Source organism: Crocodylus siamensis, chromosome 1 (assembly GCF_052110815.1).
Source record: "Crocodylus siamensis isolate JL-2025a chromosome 1, ASM5211081v1, whole genome shotgun sequence".
In the NCBI taxonomy this organism is placed as follows: domain Eukaryota; kingdom Metazoa; phylum Chordata; order Crocodylia; family Crocodylidae; genus Crocodylus; species Crocodylus siamensis.
This window is the reverse complement of record NC_143395.1, coordinates 136244976-136269571: the sequence shown is the minus strand read 5'-3', so window position 1 is coordinate 136269571 and position 24596 is coordinate 136244976. Positions and strand designations below refer to the sequence as shown.

The window sequence follows — 24596 nt, the reverse complement described above, 5'->3', positions numbered from 1 at the left end:
GTGTTGGTATGTGTGATGTTCATTAACACCAGTTAGAACAGTCTTTAACTACGAGGCTGTAGTTAGAAACAATTTGGTATTTCCAAATGCAAAGAAAGGGTTGCATCCCAGAGCCACAGAACTATAGCTGAAGAATGTTACTATTTATCAGAGGGGGAAGCAGTATATTTTTAATCTTTCTGAATTGTCTCCCTTGTTTAGCACATATAGGAATGCCCTGTCATTGAAACAGCATGTGTCCAATTTAGTAAATTCACTGCTGCAGGATTTTGGATGAAACGCTTAATCTACAAAGCTTTTTCTTCAAAACTTAACTTTATAAAAGAGAGTGGTCCCACATTCAAAATGCCACTTGAACATCTTTTTAAAAATGATCAGAGCAGAAACCTGGACTATTACAGTTTTAGTTTCAGACCTGACCTAAAACCAGAGATAAGTCTTCTCTAGTTTAGGTATGACAAAAATCCTAAATCCCTCAATTTTTTAAAGATTTTGGTTCCTGGTACATCCAGTCTTACAATCATACTTGAAGATTTTTGCTATTTGGACCAGGGACGTCATTAAGACAGTTTGGAACATTTCAGTGCTTTAATTTAAACACAATTCTATCCTTTATTGATCTCAAACAAGTAGCCAAAATCTAATTTGGATTTTCAGAGACCAAGCATATAATCACCACTATGATATTTGTACATCAGCCCCATAGACCACTATCAAGTTATCCTAGTGTGCTTTTTTCTTTTTAATATCCTGAAATTAACTGGAGCATGATGCAAGTTATTTATTGGATTCAGCTGAAAAGCACAATGGTTCCATATGACCAAAGCTAGTGAAAATATACAAACCGATTTCAATTGGGCATGAACATCTTGGTACGCCTGATGAAGTCAAGTTGTTTAATATATGGTATTTCAAGTCAGGCAATTTGCAATGTGTTTCAGTTTTAGTTATTTAAAAAACAGCTGTTAGGAAATTTTAGCTAGGGAAATAATTTTGAAGACAAAGGGAGCTAAGTGTGTGAATCTGGTGCTAGAACATGAAACACGACTCAAATGTGCATGTCTTGCATCGCATGTTTCCAGCTAACCATTAAGAGAGTTCCAGTTCACTGTTCTGCTCTTACTTTTAAGTACATCAAATTCCAAATCAATAAATGATTTAACACAAAAACACCCCCCGCCCCCAACATATACCATATACTTTCTTCCCTCAAGCCTTTTGTTTTTTTTGGCTCAAAAACAGTCATTTCAAAAACTATAGCTAAAGCTAGGAGTTCTAAAAACGTTTTCCAGTTACGCATTTCATTTTAACATCCACTGCAATTTGGCCACCCCTTAAAATTCTGTCTATCATTTTGCATTTTGATTCAGAAGCATAAACTTACATTGATGGCCTGTGCAAACCTAGTTGTGCCATTCCCATAAGCATTTTGATAGATGGCTCTGCTACCCCAATCAAACTTCTTGCAGTAGACACTCCATAAGGAGCATAATGTACATTTTGCATTTATTAATTTTGGAAGACAGACCTGCTGTGCCTTCTTGTTGTACCTTTGAAGGCCAACCGATTTTCAACAAGAAGTTTCTACAACAGGAGACCTGCACTCGGGAAGAGTCTTTATTACCACTGGCCATTCTGAATTCTTTTAGTAAACACTTTAGATTGGGACCCTGGAGATTTGGGTTTAACCCTCCGCTTTTTCCAAATCATGGTGCAACTTCAAACCAAATCCTAACCTACATCTTGTTTTATTTCCTACTCCAGGGGTGGCCAACCTGCAGCATGCGCGCCACAAGCAGCACAGGTAGCCTCTGTGTGTGACATGTAGCAGGTTGGGGAACGAGACAGGCAGCACAGAAGCATATAGGGCAGGAGGAAGAAAGAAGGGCAACAGACTGGGCAGGGGGCAGAAAGCAAAGAAGCAGACTGGGCAAAGGAAAGTGACGGAAGTAGCAATTAAAAATAATGTGGTGCTAATTTGTGGCATGCCTGCCAAAAAATGCTGGCTCCTACTGCTCTATTTGCACACCACCTTCTACTTCACAGGAGTTTGGCAAAGATACCAGCTAATTTTTCTCAAGTGCTCCTAGTTCTTTTCAGTACTAGTATGAAATGAATTTAAAGTCAGAAGCCTTCAAAAAAAGTTTAAAGTTAAACTAAAATACTAAACTAAAAAGAAAAAGCACAAGAACCAAAAAGTGAGACTTGAGAAGGTGGAAAGAATCCACATAAACACAATGCAGATAAGAGTGCAAGCAGACAAGCACAAATTTGCTAGAGAAATTATTGGAAACATAATATAGGCCTTAAGGCTGTGGCATACTCTTATAGACCTTAATGATTTAATCATACTGTATAAAATTAGGTCGCAGTTCATAAGGTCTATAGTAAAAACAGAAAGACCACAAGGAACTCAAGAGCTATTTTTACATCTTATTCATCCATTAGGAATGTTTAGTATTTTACGAAACAGACAAACGCACACAGCCAAAACAAACTGCTTGGCTTGGCAGCTTCCAGCAATCTAAATTTTGAGACAAAGGCTGCAGAAACTCCGTCAAAAATGCGCTATTTCGACCAAACTGATAGGATAAGAAGGTAAAAGTCCAGTTTCCCTGAAGACAATAAACAAATCAGAACAAAGGACTCAGCTTGCTGAATAGACAAAGAAACAAAACAAATGTGGTACCCAAAATAGGGTAGTGTTCATTCATTGTGCAACAACTCTAATTCAGACAAGGGTAAGGGAAAAAAACCCCAAACACCACAAAAAATCCCCAACAACACTAAACCATAGAATAATTATTAATAAGAGAGAGAAAGAGTTGGAGGGAGGATGTCTTGAAAAGATAAAATAACTTAGGTCTGTGTATACAATAAAACATTGTAAAAGATGCACACCATTATAACCTTAGGAGGAAACTGATATTGCAAAATACCAGATTTTAAAACAGCATTCCACTTGTGGAAACAAGTATGTCTGACTTCTTGTCAATCAAAAATGTCCTAAAACCACACTGTTTGTATCTGGTAAGTGCATGGTCCTGGCACTAACGAACAGCAGGTCAAAGTCTAACTTGAGCAATTATATTTTGCCTAACAAAAGACCAGTCCATACCAAGCCTAAAACTGCTATTTATGACTGTATCTAACATAGTTATTACTGCCATCAATGCCAACACTAAGTATACAGGAATTGTGGGTCCAAGAACTGCTGGTCAATGGTATGGTTTGACAGCATGTTCTAAAGGGGGCTAAGAAACAGACCTTACAAAAGGGGGGTGGGGTGGAAATCACTACCCCCATGTTCATGGAAACAGTGCTATCCATGCCAACTTGTTAATTATGACTTTATTTAAACATGGCTTGTAGCTGTCAATGTTCTAATGAAAGCATGAAGAATGAAGAGGGTGTAGAAAGCCCACCTCTCTGTTCCTCCTTTCCCACCAAAAATATTTTTGGCTGCCTTACAAATGCAATGTAATAATTTGGTGAAAATTGGTTTTAAAACCTATTAGTGGGATTAAATCACTGCCTAGTTGTGTATTATTAACATGCTCTGGGATCTCTCAGGATGAAAGCTGTTATGTATAATACAGAAACTGTTAATATTATGCACCTGTAAGGTTTTATTGAAAAAATAAAGAAGGCTATTTGCGCGAAAAGCAGGGGAAGCAAAGGAGTAAGAAATGCGAAGTCTAGGCACAAAAAGGTGATTCATATGCCCTATCAGGTATTCCCTATTGCTGATTGCCATTCTACATCTAGCAAGATTTTTAAATTTGTGCATCACATCACTAACAACAAAGAAATGGGAATTGGACTGACTTGCATGTAGTTGATGATGCAAGTGGAATGTAGCATTCAATTTGCTCTCTGCCTCTCCCTCCCTCTTCTCCAAAACATTAGATTAAGATTGCAAACAGAAGCAGAAATGTTTGACAGTAAGCTAATTAGCTACGACTGAAAACATAATAAGCAGAAGGAGGGAGTCACGTTGACCATTTCTACTCATTACAACAGTTTAAGGTCAGGAAGCCTTTGGGCTCAAATACAGCTGGACACTGTTTCTACTTTACAAAGTGTTATCGTCTGTTTACATTCTCTGGGATTTATGTTCTCTGAATAGTCCTATAAAAGTCTGGGGTTCAAACAAACCAAAAGATTCAAAAGCTAAACTCAGCCAAACCTCAATCAAGCTTTCAGCTGAACTAAATCTCCAACTATTCACAAACCTGGCCCAAGTTCCAGTGCTATAACAAAACCAATATCCCAAGTTGTGTTCCAAATTATACAGTGGTCCACCTACAGCCTTTAACCCTGCCATACAAAATCTGCAGTTATCAGCTTTAAGTGCCACTAAATAGTTTGCAAAGGTGTGACAGTCAACAAATACATTCTCTCTCTGAAGGTGCTACACTTACCTAGTGAAAGGTTTACATGAGAATGTTCATGGTAATGCTAAAAACAACCAGCTTCACCTCTTTCTTTGCAGTTTTCCTTTGAAAACCCACTAAAAAGTTTTAAAAGGAAAGACAAGACATTAACTGTTAAAATAAACCCATGTCAAAAACACAGCTAAAAATGGCTGAGAGATTATTTAAGTCTTCAAATTCAGATCCACTTAATACTTAATGCACTGGATTTGCCTTTACAAGAAAAAGTTTTTAAAATGTACTTCTGAAAACAGGTGGCTATAGCAAGTGTTTCACAAAATTATCTCTGAAATGAAAGAAAAAGGCTATATAGTTTCATAAACATGTTCTTCCCCAGCAACAGCTCCCAATGACATTTTTACCGATCCAATAACTAACAGGAAAACTGCATGCTGGAAATACCTCACGGAGACCCTGAATAAACAGAGAGCTGATCAAATGACTTCAATACAATAGGCAAGGAATTCTTAGGATGATATCTTTTATTGGACCAACTGGGTAGCTGGTATAGAGTTAGACAAGCTCTTAAATGCAAGACCCAATGAAGACTGTCCTGAATTCAAAAGCTTGTCTAACTCTATCCCAGCTACCCAGATGGTCCAATAAAAGATATCACCCTAAGAAATCCTTGCCTCTTGCATCACTTGTGGACCATCATGGCTACAAACTCACTCTTGCACTTTGGTACAACAGAAATTTTAGAGAAATTTTCTTTGGTTATATATACCCAAATACAAATAAATGGAAATTTTTCCAATCACACCTGGTAGGATTTGCGGGCTCCCCAGCCTTCCTATTAAATTTCAGGAGAGGAAACAAGCAGTTTGTATTGTAAACTAAGACTATCTGGCTCCTTCTAATTTGATTTTCCTGTATGTGTTACATGGACTGGAGTCATATGTCTATGTAACATCTGATTCTGAATGTACTTAGCTGTGTCAGTCTCAACTAATTTTCTATTGAATTCCTTCTGCCAGAATTAGAAATGCCCTCTTACGTCTATTTTTAAGTGCACACTACTTGGAGATGAAATGCTGAACATTAAACAAAAAATAAAGTTTTTGAGTGGAAAAACCTCAAAAAGGACTGATGATTCAGCTAAGGGAGGGAATCTGATGAAATGGAAGGCTTGGGAAACAGAAGGGGAAAAGAAACAATGCAAAGTCCACAGTCCTGGAGGAAAGAGATTCTCTGATCTGATGTTTCATTTAATCTTTCACCTAAGAGCAACATGCACTGATGCTTTAAATAAAATTGGATTAATTTATTGTAAAAATGTCATCTATGTTCTTATCGATTATACAGTTGATCCAAATCCTCTGAATTAATTTTTTTTAATTAAAAAAATGGACAACATTCTCCTGAATCATGTTCCTCATTCTTTGACCATTGCTACAAAAATCTGACCACCTCTTGTCTAGGTTCAAAACCAATCAGCAACACCTTTAAATACTGTTGATACAGCAGACTGCACTTTGCTTCAGTTCAGACATGAAGGCAACTGATAGTCAACTCCTACAGATACAGCAGTTTAGATACACCCATTAAGTCTCTTAGCTCAGCTCATTAGTTTGCTGCTGCCAAACTCCCTTCATTTTTGTAGTTTCATCTGATAGATGACAGCAAAGTGTTTACGTTGGTTTGGAGTAAACATGTATTGCTAGACACTAGGCACATCTATACGTGCTATTACTGTGCCCAGAAGCAATTAACTCTGGAGCAATAAGCTGTGGAGTTTATTCATGCATAGCTCATAGAGCTGGGTTGGAGCAGCCCCAGTTGACAAGGAGCCCTGCGGGTCAGCCTGACAACTCAGGGCTACTCCCCCTGGTTCAATGTGCTAGAGTTTGTGCTAGCTAGCAAGCAGCCCCCCACACTGAAACACCCTCATGCCCCAGCCAGCCCCTCCTGTGTCTACACATGTGCTGCTGAAGAGTTTTTTACTCTGCAGCAGAACAATACTTGTAAATAATCAGTATTTACAAGTACTATCCTACTGCAGAGTAAATTAGTTTACTCCAGCCTAATAGAGGCACACATGTAGAAGAATATTAAAAGCTAGACAATAGGATTACTAGTTACTTTTCAACTGTGGTTTTGTTTCCCTGATGCACCACATAGCTATCATGGATTATTAATTATCCTGACCTCTTAAAAGGAGACAGGGTACAACAGAATGTAATAATATCTGGGAAGCTGAGAGGAGTCAAAGGATATCAAGATAGAGCCTGCAAACATTTTGTTACGTTTTTCAATTTCCAAACCAACCTCCACAAAGGCCAAGTTCATACTTTGTATCAGGGCTGTCCAAATTCTAGACAACTGGGCCTAGACTACTGTAAAAGCAGCAGCTTATGCAGAGGCTGTACTGAGTCAGGCTGGCCCAAAAGTGCAACCACAAGGGGAAGGTGGTGAGGGATATTCCCCTTCCTGCAATGTGCTGACATCCCTACTCAAAGATAAACTAAATTTCCCAAACGCCACCCTCCAAGGAATACTGCCTGGGGCCCAGCTCAACTTACCCAGGGTTGTGCCATAAGCAAGTACTGATGCCCCTCATTTCCCCTAGCCCAGTGCCCGCGAAGCCACATCATGCCCTCCCCATAGTCTTACTCACGTGACTGCTCCAGATTCCATTCTTATTCAGTATCAAGCACCCTGCATACTAACAGTCCAATACCTTCCCGCTTCCATGTAAGTCAGCAGAAACAAACTAAGACTGATTCTCCTATCTGCTAAGTCCAACTTACATAGCTGTCACAGGGTAAGCATATCAACTGTCAAATGAGAATAACTTCAATGATGTCAATGAGAACAGGATCAGTTTCAAGCAGCCCTGATACTAAAATAAAAATATACCAAACTCACCTTGGTCTCCCAGGAGAAAGGGGCTGAATGTTCATCTTGCCAAGTTATGTCCTGAAATGAAAGAAAAAATAAAAATAAAATGCAGGCATATTATAAGACAATTGTAGAGGTAAAGCTGTATGATTTTACTGACCTTTCCACATCCAAAAATATAATATAAAGAGCCACAATATGAGAGGGTTGGGTCAGCGGGGGAAGACTTTGAATGAGATGAAGACCAAACCGTTTCACAAGCAATCGCTGCCACTGACAGACTCAAAAATGCTTTTTGAGAACATAAATTATCTGGGGATGGGACTATCGTTTATCTGGTCTTTGTACACGGCCTTGTAAAATTAAGCCTGGGCCTCTAGACACATTTGCTATCAGGCTGAAAAATATACCCTATTTCTGATTGTCACCAAGTATTTTCTATGTGAGATACCAACTTCACACACATTAAATTCATATACCTACTTTAATGACCAAACTAAAATAAATATCCTGTGCACCTTAAGGAATAGTTAAAAGGCAATTTCACTGTGAAAAATGACACCACCACAACCGCATTGCTAGGTCCCACTGCTTCAGGAACACCATTTCAACATTGCAAAAAAAATACATCCCCCTCACCCCGGTCAGTCCTGCAGACTCAATCTGGGTTCTTTCTGGCTCACGTGTCAATATCAGTAATATATATTTTTCTTTTGAAAACTGGTTAATAAATTGTGGTGTTGTGCATGAAATGACATCCATTTTCCTTTCACAGAGCCATGCTGGATCTACATCACTGATATTTATTCAATAAAAATAGCAGAGCTCACCGGGGATCGATCCTGGTTTTCTCTGTTTAAATATCACAAATTCTCTGATTAAAAAACCCCATCCACAATTAAAATGAAATGCCACTATACACACACGCATATTTAGGTATCAATTGAACACAATTTTTTATTGATATATTTACAATTTTAAAGCCATTTGGAAGCCTACCAGTGCCTCAATCACTATAAAATAAATTCTGATTACCTATAAATGTTGGTATTTGATTTTAGGTTTTTTATCATGAAAAATCAGAGCTCCCTCTGCCCCCTTCACTTGTCAGGGCATAGGTCCAGGCCCCTCACTCCCCAGCCACAGCCCCCCAGTCCTGCTGGTGCCCCTCACTCCCCAGCCACAATCCCAGCCAATTTTTTTGACCAGAAGTCACATTTTAAGAGAGAAGAGTGCCCGAATCGTAAGCCAACTGCTAAACCCACAGCTCTACAATTTCAGAACTGAATCTATTCTTCCAGCATGGACCCCACTGAAGGTACAGCAAAGCCTTGTGAACTTAGGACCAGAAACGCAAGCAGTAGTATGCGTTAGATCTATATGTTATACAACGACTGTGGGCCCCCTAGGAAATGCAAATTTAAGGAGGCCCCTAAATGTATAACAACTAAGTGTTTGAGACAACAAATGAGAAACTTGAATGGGGTGTAGTGTGCTAGGGCCACATGCCTCTTTATATCCCCAATGCGAGGGCATAAAGGACAGTGGCCATAACTGTCTCTGTTTCCTCTCAATCTGAAGCCAATAGTTACTACAGATTTAAAAGAAATGAGAAGAGGTGATAGGCTCCACACCAACACCACAGCCTAACCCCCCCCCCCAAAAAAAAAACCCAAAACAAAACAAAACAAAAAACCAACCACTTGCAATAGGGTAAGCAATTGTTCTTTTTTTGTAATGTGTCAGCAGGGTCGCACAGGCAAAAAGCACATTCCTCAATTTTTGGGCCTTCTAGCTCTATTAAGAGAAATAATAATTAAGTACTGTTCTCTGCAGCTTGGCATCTGCCTCAGCCAGCATGCCAATGACATATTTCATGAAATGTCAGTAGGTTACTCCATGTTGCTGCCTTGCAGATGTGAAATCTCAACGTCCCCGCAAAAGGCAATATATGCATGCTGTGCCAGAGCACAGACTGCATCAGCATTCAAACGAACACACTTGTTAACAGATAGCAAGAGGAAATGTGTTACGTGACCCACTTGGAAATTCTCTTCAACATGACTTGGCCCTTGGATTGCATAGAAATGATCACCAGAGAGGCAGGCAGACGGCCAGAAAGACTTGGTCCTATCAAGGTAATACAGTAAAGCTCTGGATTCACCCAGGGTGTGAGGTTTCTTTCCTGCTTCAGGAAGATAAGTGGCAAGGTGCAAGTCTTAGACCACTATACAACTAAATTCAGAGTGTTGTCTCAATGACACTGTCTCTCTATGAAAGGCTGTAAGCTGCTAAACCAAGCGAGACTGTAGTTTCAAGCCCAGGTGATGACCACCAGGAAGATTATCTTAAAGATAAGGTAGTGTAGGCAGCGTTCCTATAGCAGTCCAAAGGGAAGATTTATAAGCTTTAGGAGAAAGACCCTGAGGTCCCAAAATGGAACAGTTTCCCAAGGCACAGAGTGGCTACAAAGGACTGTTGGTTATGAGATAAAGTTGAACTGCACTAGATTGTGATGTAACAGTTCTGCTGCTAGGGAGACTTTAAGAGACCCACGCAGCCATCCCAGTTTCAGAAAAAGCATGTAACCTAAGACATTGGTTGGTCTGATATTGATGTGTTGACTTTGATGTCTAGACCAATCCAGTACAGCTCATTTAGTATGCTAATTAGGACCATAAAGACCATAATCAAAATGACAGAGTATATGCTACTAATCTACTAGTTAGCTACTTGGCTAACTGCAATGCTGGAGCAGTCTTAGTCTGAATGGAGCTAACTCAGCGTATAACTTCACACCCTCCTCTTCATAGCTACCTTGTTTATATCATTTGAGTAAAATTAGCTCATTCACATGTGCTCATCTCAAAAGGATACTAAAAAATGCCCATGATTCATTATTGCTCATAGTCATCTCACAGTTTTGAAAAAGGAAACAAAAATACAAGATACACATCATTCACATGATTAAATACAAAAGGAAAAAGCCCCTACAGAGCAATGTTCACACCAGTTAAGTAGGCAAAACGTCACAGTTAAGCTAGGCCTCTTTGGCATCACTAGGGAATTCTGCTTATCTACATAACATAACACTACAAAAGTTTTATTCCTTAAACTTACAAGTTATATCAATAGCACAGGTCAAGCGGTGTCTCCAATCTGTTTTGGACTTATCCTGTGGAAAACCTTTTCCACTTTAAGGAATGCTTTGTATCTGAATGTCTTGAACCTGAAGGGAGCAGTTTTTGACAGGCAACATCCCTGCCATCAGAAGTAGCAAGTGCCTATACGGCAGCAAGATTTGAACTTGTTTTTGAGATGTTAGGCATGTGGAGCAAGGCTGCCAGTCTCTTAGGCCAAGACACTTTGAACTATTAGAATGACCATAGCCTTGTCCCTTCTGACTTCCAGCACAATCCAGGAGAATTAGTGGAAAAGTAGAGAAACCAAGACCTCTGGAGATATCCTGCAATAATCCCAGGGTCAGACTCTGGAAGAATAGTTTGTGCATCTAGCACCATTTTATGTGGCAGGGGGCAGGAATCTAGGGCCCATGGGCAGGATCTGGCTTGCAGGTGCAGGTGGTAGCACACTGCCACTGTTCCCTTGACACTTCATGGGGTAGACCAGTGGTGGCAGCAGGGTCCTAGCATCCACCCATCTCTGACAATCCGCCCCTCCCCCCCAGTCACTCACCCACAGCCAGAAAAGGTTGCCTACCCCTGTTCTATGGTGAATTAATCTACTGTGGGAACATCCCACTGACAGAACATGATGTGCAGGACAGACTCCAGCATTCACAGTTGGTCATGGTCGGTCACTTTTACATTTGCTTGGAGGAGGGGGGACAGGGAAGGACAGCACTTCAATCAGAGTAGTTTCAAGAGCAGCTCTAATTAAAGAACTACAGTGTCTTGAGTATCGGTGTCCCCACACTTCAAAATGGAGGCAGCTCATCAAATGAGCTTTAGTTCAAGTGCTTCCATTGTTGTTTTGAAACAAGAGGACGCCAACACACGAGACACAGGAGGCTGCTGGAGCACAATAATTACCATGCTCCAACAGACTCAGAAACACAGAGGTGATGATATGTTGATGACACTATCTGGATAGCCTGGTGGTTTACTAGAAAAGAGAAGGGATGATTGGTACCCCTTGCTTGTTTCTGTAATTTATTACCACTATGTTGTCCTTTGAGATTCAGGTGGTGGAGTTTTACTGAATGGCAGAAATGTTATGCAGGTCAGTCCAATGGCCCAAATTCAGAGCAGTTTATGATTGTTGGGGGACCATGCCCCTTTCTTTTACAGCTAGTTCAGCTGGATACCCCTGAAGCTTCTGTAGTACGCATCACAGTCAGCAGGGGACAGAATGAAACACCTTTCTATATGTGCAATGGACCGGGGCACCAAATTAGCTCTCCCAGGACTTGGAACAGGATCATAACACCTCTGTCCACATTGTGGCAGAGCAAGGCAGCATATGAATGTTAACCGCAGCCTAAGAGCCCTGGCACACATGTGCTGTCTTTGCTCCATTTGACTTAAAGCAGTTTACAATTGACTAGAGAGACTGGAATCCATTTTCTGGCTGACAGACAAAGCCAAATGCCTCCACTCCCTGCCGTCTGTAGCAGTGACAAGCTGTTGCAGTCCCCTGCTAGGACCTGCTACTGGATCAGGTATAGGTTAAACTAGATTTCCTGTCCCTTCAAATGCACTTTCACTACTTTTGGGTATTTCATGACAACACTTTTCGCTGTGAATGTGATGATGAAGAACAGAACCCTGTACTGGTAATGTTTGGGTCTAACTAAAAATCTGACTGATTTCCTGTTGGATGGATTCTGTCCTTGAAGATGGGAAGAATTTAAGCTACAGTGATGGTGATGAGAAGCAGAACTCTTTCAGTTCAGCACTGATGCAAGTTATACTTTCAGCATATGGGTTTATATAGGTACTAGTAGGTGTTTTGACACTGGTAGCCCTAGGTTATCCCTAGATCTTCAGTCAAATCTGGCGCTGTTAAACACAACAGTGCCAGGATCAGCACAGACAGTCTTGTGTACTATAGGCTACTGTTTCCCAGCCCTCAATGCCCTAAGAGGCCTGGTGTACTTCTCTCCACTATCTTTGTGTTGTTTGTTTTTACAGGACAGACTCAAATGAAATCTCTAACTCTAGGCTCAGTGTGACCACTCCTGGTGCCAGGCTTCAGCATTATAGGTCTTTGTTTTGATACTAATGAGGTAGATGCTGACTTCAAACCTTATGACAATGTTAGTACCAGTTCTTTTCTTGGTGCTGCCTTCTGTGATGGTCTCAGGTATAGTCTGTCTGCTTGACAATGCTGGCTTGGTCATTAACAAAAATACTTAAGAGCTCATCTCCTCTGAGTTCAACAAGATGTCCATGCATTGTTTTAAAAGGTGGAATTTGAGATTCATGTGCCTAGCAGAAATCTAACAGGTACAGTGAGCTTCTACTGCATATATATGATTTCACTTACAGAACATACATATACCTATTGTGCCAAGCACAAGAGACAGCCTGCTGTTTTGAGTCATGATAATGGCTATGTATACATAGCACAATGCTTGTTTGCAGTTAGCTCAGGCACTGGAGAAAGCATAGCCATATGAGAAGGGCTTAGCCTTGGTTAATGTACCCTTCATTGTATTATGCAGACATGCCAGATGAGCTTGCAGAGACAACTGTATTCAGGGGCCAGACCTACAGGCAGGTCTAGAGATCAAGGTCAAGATGTGATTAGAACAGGTAGATATGTTTACAACAGCATGAGATGAGCAAAGGATTTGTGTAGACATCCAAAGGCTTGTAATAAGGTTTAGCTAAAGCTAAGTATGAATAGGTGAGGCATTTACTAGGTTCCAGCTTGCTGCCACAGGTGGTAAGAGAACGAGGGAAGACTGTGGCTTCTCCGTTTCTTATGCCTTCACACAAGAGCACAAGGAGGCACGGGTTGTGTGCATGATCCCAATGGCTGTGGCTTTTCCAAATTGTCCAGCTTCGCACACGAGGCATGTGCATGCCTACAGTAGGATCCACGCTACTATTTTTCTTTCCTACATGATAAATAAATGCTTCTATGCTGGGGAAGGAATAGAGTGGAGATGGGGAGGAATAAAATTACACTCATGATTCTGGTTTAATGAACATTCAAATGATTCAGAACACTAGTTTCAAGATCATTCATCATAACATGGATTAGAAAAGATCCGCATTTGGTCGGCTTCTGCATTCAACCTGGAAAAAAGAAAGTTTTCTCCCGGAAAGATGCTAAGTAAAAAAACCTTTTGTTCACCCCTGAAAAATAACCAATTTAAAAGATGGATGCATATTCTGGCTTTATGCAAGTCTCAGTTCATGCCAGAAAAATAAAAAACAAGCACAAATCTGGCCACACAGTTAAGGCAGCTGTAAAATATCAAAGGCAGAGGATAAAAAAAACAAAGCCCAAAAACCCAGCACCATGCAACTAAACTATTACTTTCAGGCAGATGGTTACAAAATGGCATCAGAATTTTAAAATGGAAGACACAGTGGTATCTTTCTTCTGTGCCACTTTCTACCAGAATATGACATAAGCAGTTGTCAGTAAATCTACAGTAATGGGACAGTCACAAAGATATAACAACAAAAGGATTCCTGTGCTGACAAGTGAATATCTCACTGTAGCTGCTCTGAACCAGTAACAATACATCTTTTTAGAAGCATTACTGGAGCAGGGTCTTGGTAGTAGGGATGAGGATACTTGTTAGCTCTACTTGAAGTTTCATTTTCCATTCTCTTGAAAATAGAAATCTATAGCAAGTTAACTTAAAAAGCTGTAAAGAAGCAGTATCTGTGTACTATTGCTACTTTTAAGTGGAGAGAATAAACAGAAGGCAGGGCAGGCTGGCACCTTTCAGACATTAACTCGTTCAGAGGCATAAGCTTTCATAGGTGACAACCTACTTCATCAGTACAGGGCGTTAAAGGGATCTGTTCTAGGATGAACAAGTTTGTGACAGAGCAAGACATGGAAATCAGATTTTCTGACTTCCAGTTCTGTGCTTTAACCACTAACCCATTCCTTTGTCTCTCCTTTTGGATGTACTCCAACATTCCCTAGAATAACACCCCTGAATAGTTTTACCCTTGCAACACCAGCTGCACCCCAAATTGTAGCAAATTCCTAATTTCCTGGTCACTTATCAGACTGGGACCGCTTTTTCAAAAGGAAATGCTAATATACAGCTGCAGTCTATGTGCATAAGATAAATGTTTCATTGGCTTCTGTGAGACAAAGGAATAGCAAGCAAAAAAGAACTGGAAGGATGAAAGCTATATTCTTTGAGCAAGATGCCTCCTTTTAAGGAATTAAAACAAAAAGAAAAAGAAAAAAAACCCAGATCTACTGCAATATCTTAGCCCTGGTAAATAAGAAGGCTTCCATGATTGGAAAACAGTTTTGTAATGCAAGTGAGATATGCTAATCATTTAATTCTTAAGCAAGTTTTATTATGAATACAAACAATTAAAATCTGTATGTTTATATTAGATTTTAATATATCATCATCAATCACTCAAGCAGCGGTTCCCAAACTCTGACAGATTGTGTACCACCAATTTAAAATGATACAGCCTTAAGCACCACCAGCAAAGTTGTGCCATATAAAGTAATTATAATAAATCTGTTAATGTGTACCACTGACAGGATGTCTGCGTAACTCAGATTGGGAACCGCTGCACTAAAGAATTGCTCACCCTTGAAATTACACAGTATCTTCTTGCAGGGCTACTATGAAAACAAGAAAATGTATTTGTGTTCAAATAAACACATCACTTAAGTTTTAAATGAAAAAGTGCTGGATACAAAACTGTCAGTTATTCTATAAAAAGAGATTTCCCTATGGACACAAATGATAATGGAGACCTTACTGAAATTTAAATGAAATATAGGGACTACAATTAAAAGGGAGACTAAATTTAGAAATTATAAAGAGTGAGTTTTCCTTCTTCAGTTGCTTAAAGAATGCTGTTTTCCCATTAAAAAGACATTAAAATCCTCTGATACAAGATGAAGCTATTGCATTAAATCATCATCTGAGAAAATGTTCAAGAGGCAAAATTACAGCATGCAGTTACTAGAACAGTAAGGTTTTCATATTCAACACGCACGTGTGCACACAGGATGACTGGAAAAGTTGTGCACATACTGTTCTTTCCTTCTGCATCTAACTGTAATCTTCAAGTATTTTAACTGCTAAATGGAAGAAAACCAACCCTTCTTTTTATGCCTATTTAGGAAGCAGGAAAAACAGACCAAAAGAAGGAAAAGTGTCAGATGTGAAACAGCGTTTTGTCTTGTGCTGTCAAAGTAATACAGTTAAACAAACTGTCAGGTCAGGAGACAACAAAGTAGTAGGATGCCCAATAAGCACGACATTCACAGGTCTGGAAAGCTGAACTGACACACGAAAACTGAAACAGTCCGAATGGCTCTGTAGCAGAAGGAGAAGCAGCAGCAATTAAGGAGCCGGGGCAGAACTCCAGGAATTAGTCTTGATGCCAGAAAGAGAGGCTGGGCAAGGAAGCTACATGACAATGAGCCAGGAAAAGCCTCTAAGGCCAAGTAGTGCAGTTGGAAGATTAAAACAGAACTGGAGAATGCCAAAAGAGAATGGAACCTCGCGCTCAGAAAGAGAGTTTATATAAACCTCAGTTTGGAAGTCGAGAAGGAAATCAGTTGATGTAGATGCTACATTCAGTGATTTGATCAGCCATGTTTACAGTCAGTTAATGGGTATGCAAAGAAGAGGAACAATATTGTTTGAATGTTAGCTGCTTTCTGTCAAATAATGAGAGAAAAACATTTCCTAGACTTCTGGCCCCAAGACCACTCAGAACACAAAGCTGTTGTCATCTGAAAATTTGAAAGCAAAGCAAGTAGGCTGCAGAGAGAGTGAGCTAAAATCCCTCCACACTAGTCCTGAATTTAGGTGAGTTGAGTGGGGGAGAAGTGTCTACATACCCACATCTGCAACTGTTCCCCACCGCCTTCAAAAAAATAGCTGTGGTCTTATTCAAGAATAGTTATTTAGGATTTCCATTAGCTCTAAGTGAGACTCAAGTTAAACATACATCCCTAAACTTCACGTACTTAATTTGCATAATCTGACTCTTTCCTTACAGTGAGGAGCCTTCTCTGAAATGCAATGATCATCATCAAAGCAATTTAGGTAATGCTTACAAACTGTATGTCTGGATGTCAGTACGGGGCTAATACAGGCTCTATTCACTTCAAATTAAACAGATTCGGAAACAAATTAATTTGCCATGTGACTAGAAAAACTAGGCACTAGTATTCATTTGACAGTAGTCAGCCTTAAGAAATTAAGCCAGGATAATGAATGATATTGATGTTATACAGTGTTTTCATGGCTGGGGACTTTTAAAAAACATTTTTGAAAACTGTATAAAAGCCCCTTGCAGGCTGGAGCTCCATTTTTGATCAATTTCTTGTGACACACTTTTGGGTTGCAACCCACAGGTTGAGAAAAGCTGTTTTAGTGTCAACCTGTAGATTACCAGGGGTTTGTGGACCACAGTTTGAAAACCACCGCATGAAAGTCCACCACATGGGTCCATCATGATCCGCTGGCTGGGAAATTGGCTCTGTGGTTGGACCCAGAGGGTGGTAATTGACGGAAATCAATCGTCATGGTGCCCTGTGACCAGTGGGGTCCTCCAAGGCTCTGTCCTTGGACCCATATTGTTCAACAGCTTCATTAACGATGTGGACATTGGAGTCAGAACTGGACTGGCCAAGTTCACCGATGACACCACACTTTGGACAAAGCATCCACACCAGAAAACAGGAGGGTGATCCAAGCTGACCTGCTCAGCAAATGGGCAGATGAGAACCTGATGGTGTTTAACACTGAAAAATGCAAGGTTCTCCACCTTGGGAGGAAAAACCTGCAGCACCCTTATAGGCTTGGCAGTGCTACACTGGCTAGCACTACAGAAGAGACTTGGGGGTTGTCATTGACCACAAGATGAACATAAGCCTGCAATGCGATGCTGCAGCTAGCAAAGCGACCAAAACGTTGGCTTGCATCCATAGATGCTTCTCAAGCAAATCCCGGGACGTCATTCTCCCCTTGTACTCAGCCTTGGCGAGGCCGCAGCTGGAGTACTGCGTCCAGTTTTGGGCTCCACAATTCAAAAAGGATGTGGAGAAGCTTGAGAGACTCCAGAGAAGAGCCATGCGCATGATCAGAGGTCAGGAAAACAGATCTTACGACGACAGACTGAAAGCCATGGGGCTCTTTAGCCTGGAAAAGCGCAGACTCAGGCCACCTATAAGTTTATCAGGGGTGATTACCAGTATCTGGGGGAACGTTTGTTCACCAGAGCACCCCAAGGGATGATGAGGTAGAACAGTTATAAACTACTGCAAGACCGTTTCAGTCTGGACATAAGGAAGAATTTCTTTACTGTCCAAGCCTCCAAGGTCTGGAATAGCCTGCCATTGGAGGTGGTTCAAGCACCTACACTGAACACCTTCAAGAGCAAATTGGATGTTTATCTTGCTGGGATCCTATGACCCCAGCTGATATCCTGCCCTTCAGGCAGGGGGCTGGACTCAATGATCTTCCAGGATCCCTTCCAGCCCTAATGTCTATGAAATCTATGAATACACACACAAAATAAGATACACAAAATTTGTCCCAATAAAGGGGGAGGAAGTTCCTCATTGTTTCTGGCAGAATCTTTAACTAAGAAACCTATTCAATAATCTACTACCCCAGTCAAGGCACCTATATTTCTCTATAAGTACTGCCACATTTTAGTGTTAAAGGGAAGAACGTCAAAAACTTAAAAAACCTGTATTTTCAACTGTCTAACTTTCCACACCCTTGTTTTTCCTGGCATTCTTCTAGCACTGGAAAAGACCAAGCATGACTTTTATAAAGGTGTCTAAAAAAAAAAAAACTGGAATGTTTTCAATAATGCATTTTATACTATCCTTAAATTGAGCATAAAAAGGAAAAGATGAGATTCAATATAAACATTGCCTTGATTCTACTTTTAGAAACTGAAGTCCTTGCCTACTGATTACTTTGAAAATTAATCCTACACCCTCCCCTTTCACCCAAAATTTTCCTTCTCAAACTCTCTCAAACTTTCCAACCACAGATTAGCAAAAATCTCTACATATCCACCTCATCTCAGCAGCTGTCATTGTGATAGCCAGAACATGGAAATGGGCAACCTTGCCCAATGTGGGAGAATGAAGTGAGACAACTTGGTACATATTCACTATGGGAAAGCAATCTATCTGCTTCACTAAATGGCAAATATGAAGGCTTTTGTCCCTCTTGGTTTCTACACTAAAATGATCTAATACAAGAGGTCTATAGAAGAAAAGCACCAGAATCATACTGCAAAGCAGAGGTATGACTATTAAGAAAACAAGAGAAGACATTGGGTGTCCTCCTTCTGAGTAAAAAACCTAAGGGACAGTGACTTTGAGGGGCCAAAGTGTGATTTTATTGTATTGTACTTGATATATATATCGTTTTTTATTAACACAAATGCATAACCATATTTAAACAGAATAAAATAATAAAAAATTAACTAGCGCATCTTTTAGCTATTGAAGCATGTTACAATGAATGCCAGCATCATTATCCTCATTTTATAGCTAAGAACCTACAAAAACTAATTTTCTATAAAATCCTCTTTATAATTTACTCTGCTTTCCTAGTTAAATTATCGCTGTCCTGCTTTTCCTTTGCCTTGTTACCTAATCAAAATCTTCCTCATTTCACTCAAATGTTCTCCACTTTGCACCTAACATTAGAAAAATTCAGCTCCATCATTCAGCATCCTTTGTAAACTCAAAGGAATAGTTACCACAGTGTTGGTAAGGCTCAGGCATTTTTAATCATGGGGGATATCTGTGCAGCAAAGCAAAGGTGTGATTGTAGCACAAACACTGGCACACTTCTAACTTTGTGGAGCTCCCATAGGTAATAAGTATGCTGCCACATGGGCAAACAAACCAGTCTGTAGTCCCAAGGGTAACACAGGCAATGTAATCACACTTTCACTTGGCTGCCATTTATTTTCCTGTTTGTCCAGCCCTACCAAATACCGTACTAGACAACCAAGGGTGTATCTGGGGAAGCTGCAGGAAACAGCAGGCAGGCCTCAGGGCTCTTGGTGCTCCTCCAGCTTGCATGGGCCAGGCTGAAGCCCAAACCATCACAACTTTAGATAGAATTTAGTTCAGGCACTTATCGCTGTGCTGCGCTCACACCTCCAACTGCAATGTACATGCACATATTGGTAAGAACCCACATACCCCGACTCTGCCATGGCTCCTGCCATTGCTGCTCCAAGCGGCCAATCAGAGGTACTGTAAGCAAGCTCAGTACAGCACAATATTCACACCCTGACAACTGCTTGAGGCATTGGTGACTGTCACAACTGTGCCAGAAAACTGACAGCAGCAGGGCCAAGCAGCCCTTCTGTTAGTGCCTGCTGAGGGAAGCACGGCTGGCAGCTGCCTCCCAGGGACCCCATGCAGTGGGTACAATGCTGGCGAACAGAAGGGCAGCACCTACTGTACCCCAGCACCATGGACATTGCCTTACGGACTGCTCCAGCCCCTTCTTCAAATCCCCAGTCTGAGGCACCAATGACCCCTTGCCAGTGCTCCCACCTGGCTCCCTCATACCTGGGTAGCCAGCGCTCCCACTTGGCTCACCCCTCCATGCACAAAACACCCACTGTCTCTTCCACACTCCCAGTGTCCCCACCCCCATCACAAGTCCACTCAGGGCCCCTTTGTCTCCCCCGTGCCCAGTACCCTCCATCCCCAGCCCCCAGCACCTCTACTACAATCCAGTGCCCGCCTCTCTCCTCGGCCTCCGGCAGGGAGGGAACCCACCCCATCCCATGAGCCCCCCCCAGTGTCCTGCCACCCTACCAGCATCTCCATCAACCCCCTCTCCCCACCTGCAGTACCCCCATACCCTGCCCTCTCCCCCATAAACCCCAACCCCTTTGCCACAGCCCAGCATCCCCATCCCTCTCCCCATGGCCAGCGTCACCATCCCCCAGCCAGCCCCTGCCACCCCAGTACCCACCCTGCAGGCTACTCCCCCAATGCCCTCCTGCCCCACCAGCTCCCCAGCGCTTCCTCAGTGCCCCTGAGTTTCAGCCCCACCTGCCTCCCAACAGGGCTGTGAAAGGTTAAACAGTTAATCCTTTACCAGGTAAGTGTAGTGATAACCGGTTAACTTACCCTTTAGCTCTGGACAGGCACATTCTGGCAGGGAAGGGGGGAAGGGAAGCCGCACAGTACCCCGATGCTCTGCCACAACCCCAGCATCCCCACTCCTCTCCCCACAGCCAGCGTGTCCAGCCCCCATGAGCCCCACACGGCGATCCCAGTGCCCCCAATCCTCCCACTGCAGCTAGTGTGCCCCCAACCCTCCGCCACAGTAGTGTCCTCCAATGGCTCTGCCACCGCCATGCCTCAATACCCACCCCACAGCCTGCCTGCCCCGGCCTCCCCTTTTCCCCACCCCACTCCCCTCAGACCCGCAGCACCTCTGCCATCACCCAGTGCCCCCAACCCTCCTTCCAATGCCTCTGCCCCTCCCACGCCTCAATACCCACCCCCCCACCCCGCAGCCGCCTCCCCACGGGGCTCTGCAGTCTGGGAGGCAGGGGAGAGGGGCGTGTGCAGATACGCTCGGTGGGGAGGGGGCCCCAAAGTGTGTGCGTGCGCATGCATACACGCACCCCCACCCCAGAGTACACACCGATACCCGCCCCGCCCACCTCGTCTCCGAAGCGCACGATCTTCTGGCCGGTGTCGAGGCGCAGGCGCGGGTAGGCGGGCGGCGGTGCGGGGCCGGGCGCGGGCCCGCGGTGCGCGGCGTAGCGGGCCTGCACGTGCGGCTGCACCAGGCAGCGGTCGAGCAGCGCGTCCTGCTGGCGCGGCGGCAGGCGCTCCCAGTCGGGCCCGTAGCGCTGGCGGACGCGCTCCTTCTCCGCCATGATGCGCCGCGCCATGGAGCTCAGCGACGAGAAGTAGCTGAAGCGCTTGCGCTCGCGCTCGTCCAGCGGCCGGTTGGCGCCCAGCACCGCCGTGCGCGACGCCGCGATCGCCGCCGCCATCGAGGCCATGGCTGGATTGCCCGGCCCCGGCCGAGCCGCCGCCGCCGCCGCCGCTGCCCCCCGCCTCTCTGGCCCGCCCCGAGGGGAGGGGGCCCGGCCTGGCACCGCCCGCCCGCCCCGCCCCGGAGCATCTGGCTGAACGGCGCGGGCTGACCCGTGTGTGGGTGGGGGCGTGCACCCCCCAGTACTTGTCTGTGTGTGTTTATATACATATATATATGCGTACATATATATACACACACACAAGTATATATCTATAACCTCACACCCATGCTTTGGTTAGCCTAGAAGGTGCAAATCTACCCTGCCGTTTTATGTGTGTGGGGAGGGGTGTGTATACACCAAAGTATGTATCTAGGCACACACACACACTTCGGTTAGTCTGTAAGGTACAATCTACCCTGCCTTCTGTGTGTGCAGATGTGGATGTATACTATATGTGTGGTGTGTTTACACCCCCCCCCTTCCTCAAGGAGGAAATAGTGAACTTCCTCAGGGAGGTGCTATGAAACCAACACTGTTTTTAAGCATAGTTGAGAACTATAGATTTCATGGATATGGTTGTACTTATACACACACACAGCAGGGTGTGTGTGCATATATGTGTATGTATATGAGTGCACACGCACACACACACACCTATATATACATAACATACATACACAACACCAAAGTATGTATACACACACACACATTTTGGTTAGTTTATATAAGGTGCTAATCTACCCTGCCATGTGTGTGTCTGTGAGCGTGCATGCACGCACACACATGCATGCCCCAAAGTATATCTATCTACATACACACACATACTTTGGTTAGTCTATAAGGTGCAAATCTACCCTGCCTTCTGCTTGACTATATATACATAAACAAGCTTTGGTGAGCTGAAGCTCACTTCATCAGGTGCTGTGAAAAGGACACACAGAAGTGTTTGAGTAGGGATGACCAGAATTGTACACACTACACTCCAGTTGAGCCTCCTACTGTGGCATTTGCACTTCCTTATCTCTACGGGAAATGCCTCCCCTGATGGAGCCGAGGATTGCATTTGCCTGTTGTATAGCTACATCACACTGGTGGCTCAGGATCCTCTTAAACTCATCCTGCGCTAACCCAGTCATCTAACCCTGTTCTGTTTGCTAAACTAGTTTGAGAACATCTGACTTAAGCTCACTCCTCATGAGTCATGTGTAGCACTCCCAGAGAAGCAACAAGTCTTTGTGTCACTCTTCCTCTGAGACAGCCACCACACCTATATGCCATTTCATGCCAAATAATATATATTTTTTTCTTCTCAGTGACTTTATTTTGAAGAAAAGGGAATGTACATAAAACCAATTGGAGTAAAATGAAAAGAGTAAAAAACATATTTAAAGCAGTATTTGTTTCAGTGTGGATGAGCTGACTAGGAAAAGTCTTCTCTTCTGCTCCTCTCCCTGCCCTCCCTGCACTCAGGACATTTGGAAGCTATTTCGGACTGGTGCAGAGCTTCAATTTCACATTGTGAGAGAGGAAACAGTAACCTTCCTCAGGGAGGTGTTATGAAACCAATACTGTTTTTAAACATAGTTGAGAACTTTATAGTTATTACATATAATGGATATGGTAGTTCATAGAGAAGGGAAAAATGTTGCCCAGACAGGAGGGAGAACAAAACAGGCCGTCAGAACAATTGAAAACAATCACAGAAGCTCACAAACCTATTATTTTGCATTGGAGAATGAAATGCTCATTTGAGGCTTTTAGATACACATTGTTGGTCAGATTTGTTCGATCAGAGGGATCTCACAAATGGCTGCTCCAAGTGCTTGGCAATTTTACACTGGACTAAAGCAAAGAATGCCATTCGCTTGAGTTTCCATGTGAGATACTTTTCCTTTATTCTTGATTTTCTTGGGGATTTTTAGAGTTTATGGTGCTCAAGTGTAGCAACTCAAAGGCACATAGATCCAAAATCTTATTTTATAGACATAAACTTCCCTCAGATCAATTCTAGTCCTTGAATTACCAGCTCTACAACATTCCTGTTGTATGCAGGTAGGAGTGGATAGAAAACATGCTCTCAGAAAACTTTGCTCTTAGTAAATGGTCAGCCCATTTCTGCAACTTCCTGGATGGGTGTTTGTGTGTGTGTGTGCACGAGTGATGGCAGCGGGGAGGGGGAAAGAGAGAACTATTTAGGAAGCCTATTGTTGGACCATTTATACTAATACAACTCTTGGCTGGAGAAGATAAGTTACATGACTTCCCAATTATATCTAGTAATCTAATTCGGGGTGGCCAACCAGCACCACTTGTGCCACAAACCGCACGGGCATAGAACAGAGTAGGGATGGAGCAGGCAGCACAGGACAGGGAGCAGGAAGCAAAGTGATAGATCAGGCAGGGAAATGGAACTTTGCTAAGTGGGGACTCAATCACATCTTCTAAATCATTAAAATATCTGCCCGAGAGCTGAGCAGCCCATCTAGAACCCTTCAGTGGAGACGGATCTCAAACCAGAGACTAGGAACACTTCCACTGAGTTACTGTCTTAGGGAATTCTATGAGCATTAAGTGAGAATTACATGCATACAGTGAAAAAATAATATCATAGCAGCATTTGCATTATGCAGAGACATACCTGCTGTGGAACAGAAAGTACAATTTGGTTCAATAACAGATTGGAAGGAGAGAAGAGGAAGAGATTCAGAGAGGGAAATAGTTTAATCACATGATCTTCTTTTCTTGTGTACAAGGCATAAGCACCGACTTTTATTTTTGCTGGTGGGGGCCCCTAAGATGATGCCCTCCCCAACTGTCACCAGCACAGCAAGAGCAGAGCTGAGCAGAGCCTATGTCGAGGACAGGGGCAGATGCAAGCTGCCCACTGCAGGCTTGGGGCTTTGCACCCTGCTCCTCTCCCCCCATGGCACCTGCTGTTGTGTGGCATCCTCTGCCCACCTGGCAGCGGTGGAGGGCACAACTTCACACTGCCACCCCCGCTGCTGTCAGGCACACAGTTGCACTGCCATGGCAAGGGGGCACCTTGCCATGGCAGTGCAGTTGGCATGGGGCTCCCAGGAGAGGGTAGCATGGCAGGTAGCCCACATCTGTCCCAGCCCTGTGCACAAGT

The 24596-nt window shown here is 42.9% G+C and overlaps 1 protein-coding gene across 1 annotated transcript in view; it reads right to left on the bottom strand.

The window, feature by feature from the left end:
- C1H1orf198 (chromosome 1 C1orf198 homolog) overlaps window positions 1-21570 on the bottom strand; it is a 30537-nt gene extending 8967 nt beyond the window's left edge. Inside the window, exons 1-2 of the mRNA XM_090043732.1 lie at window positions 21143-21570; window positions 7305-7355 (exon numbers count right to left, since the gene is read on the bottom strand). Of these exons, the coding sequence (XP_089899858.1) occupies window positions 7305-7355; window positions 21143-21490 (399 nt within the window). The 5' untranslated portion in view covers window positions 21491-21570. The remainder of the gene's footprint in view (window positions 1-7304; window positions 7356-21142) is intronic.
- Window positions 21571-24596: the final 3026 nt, after the last annotated feature.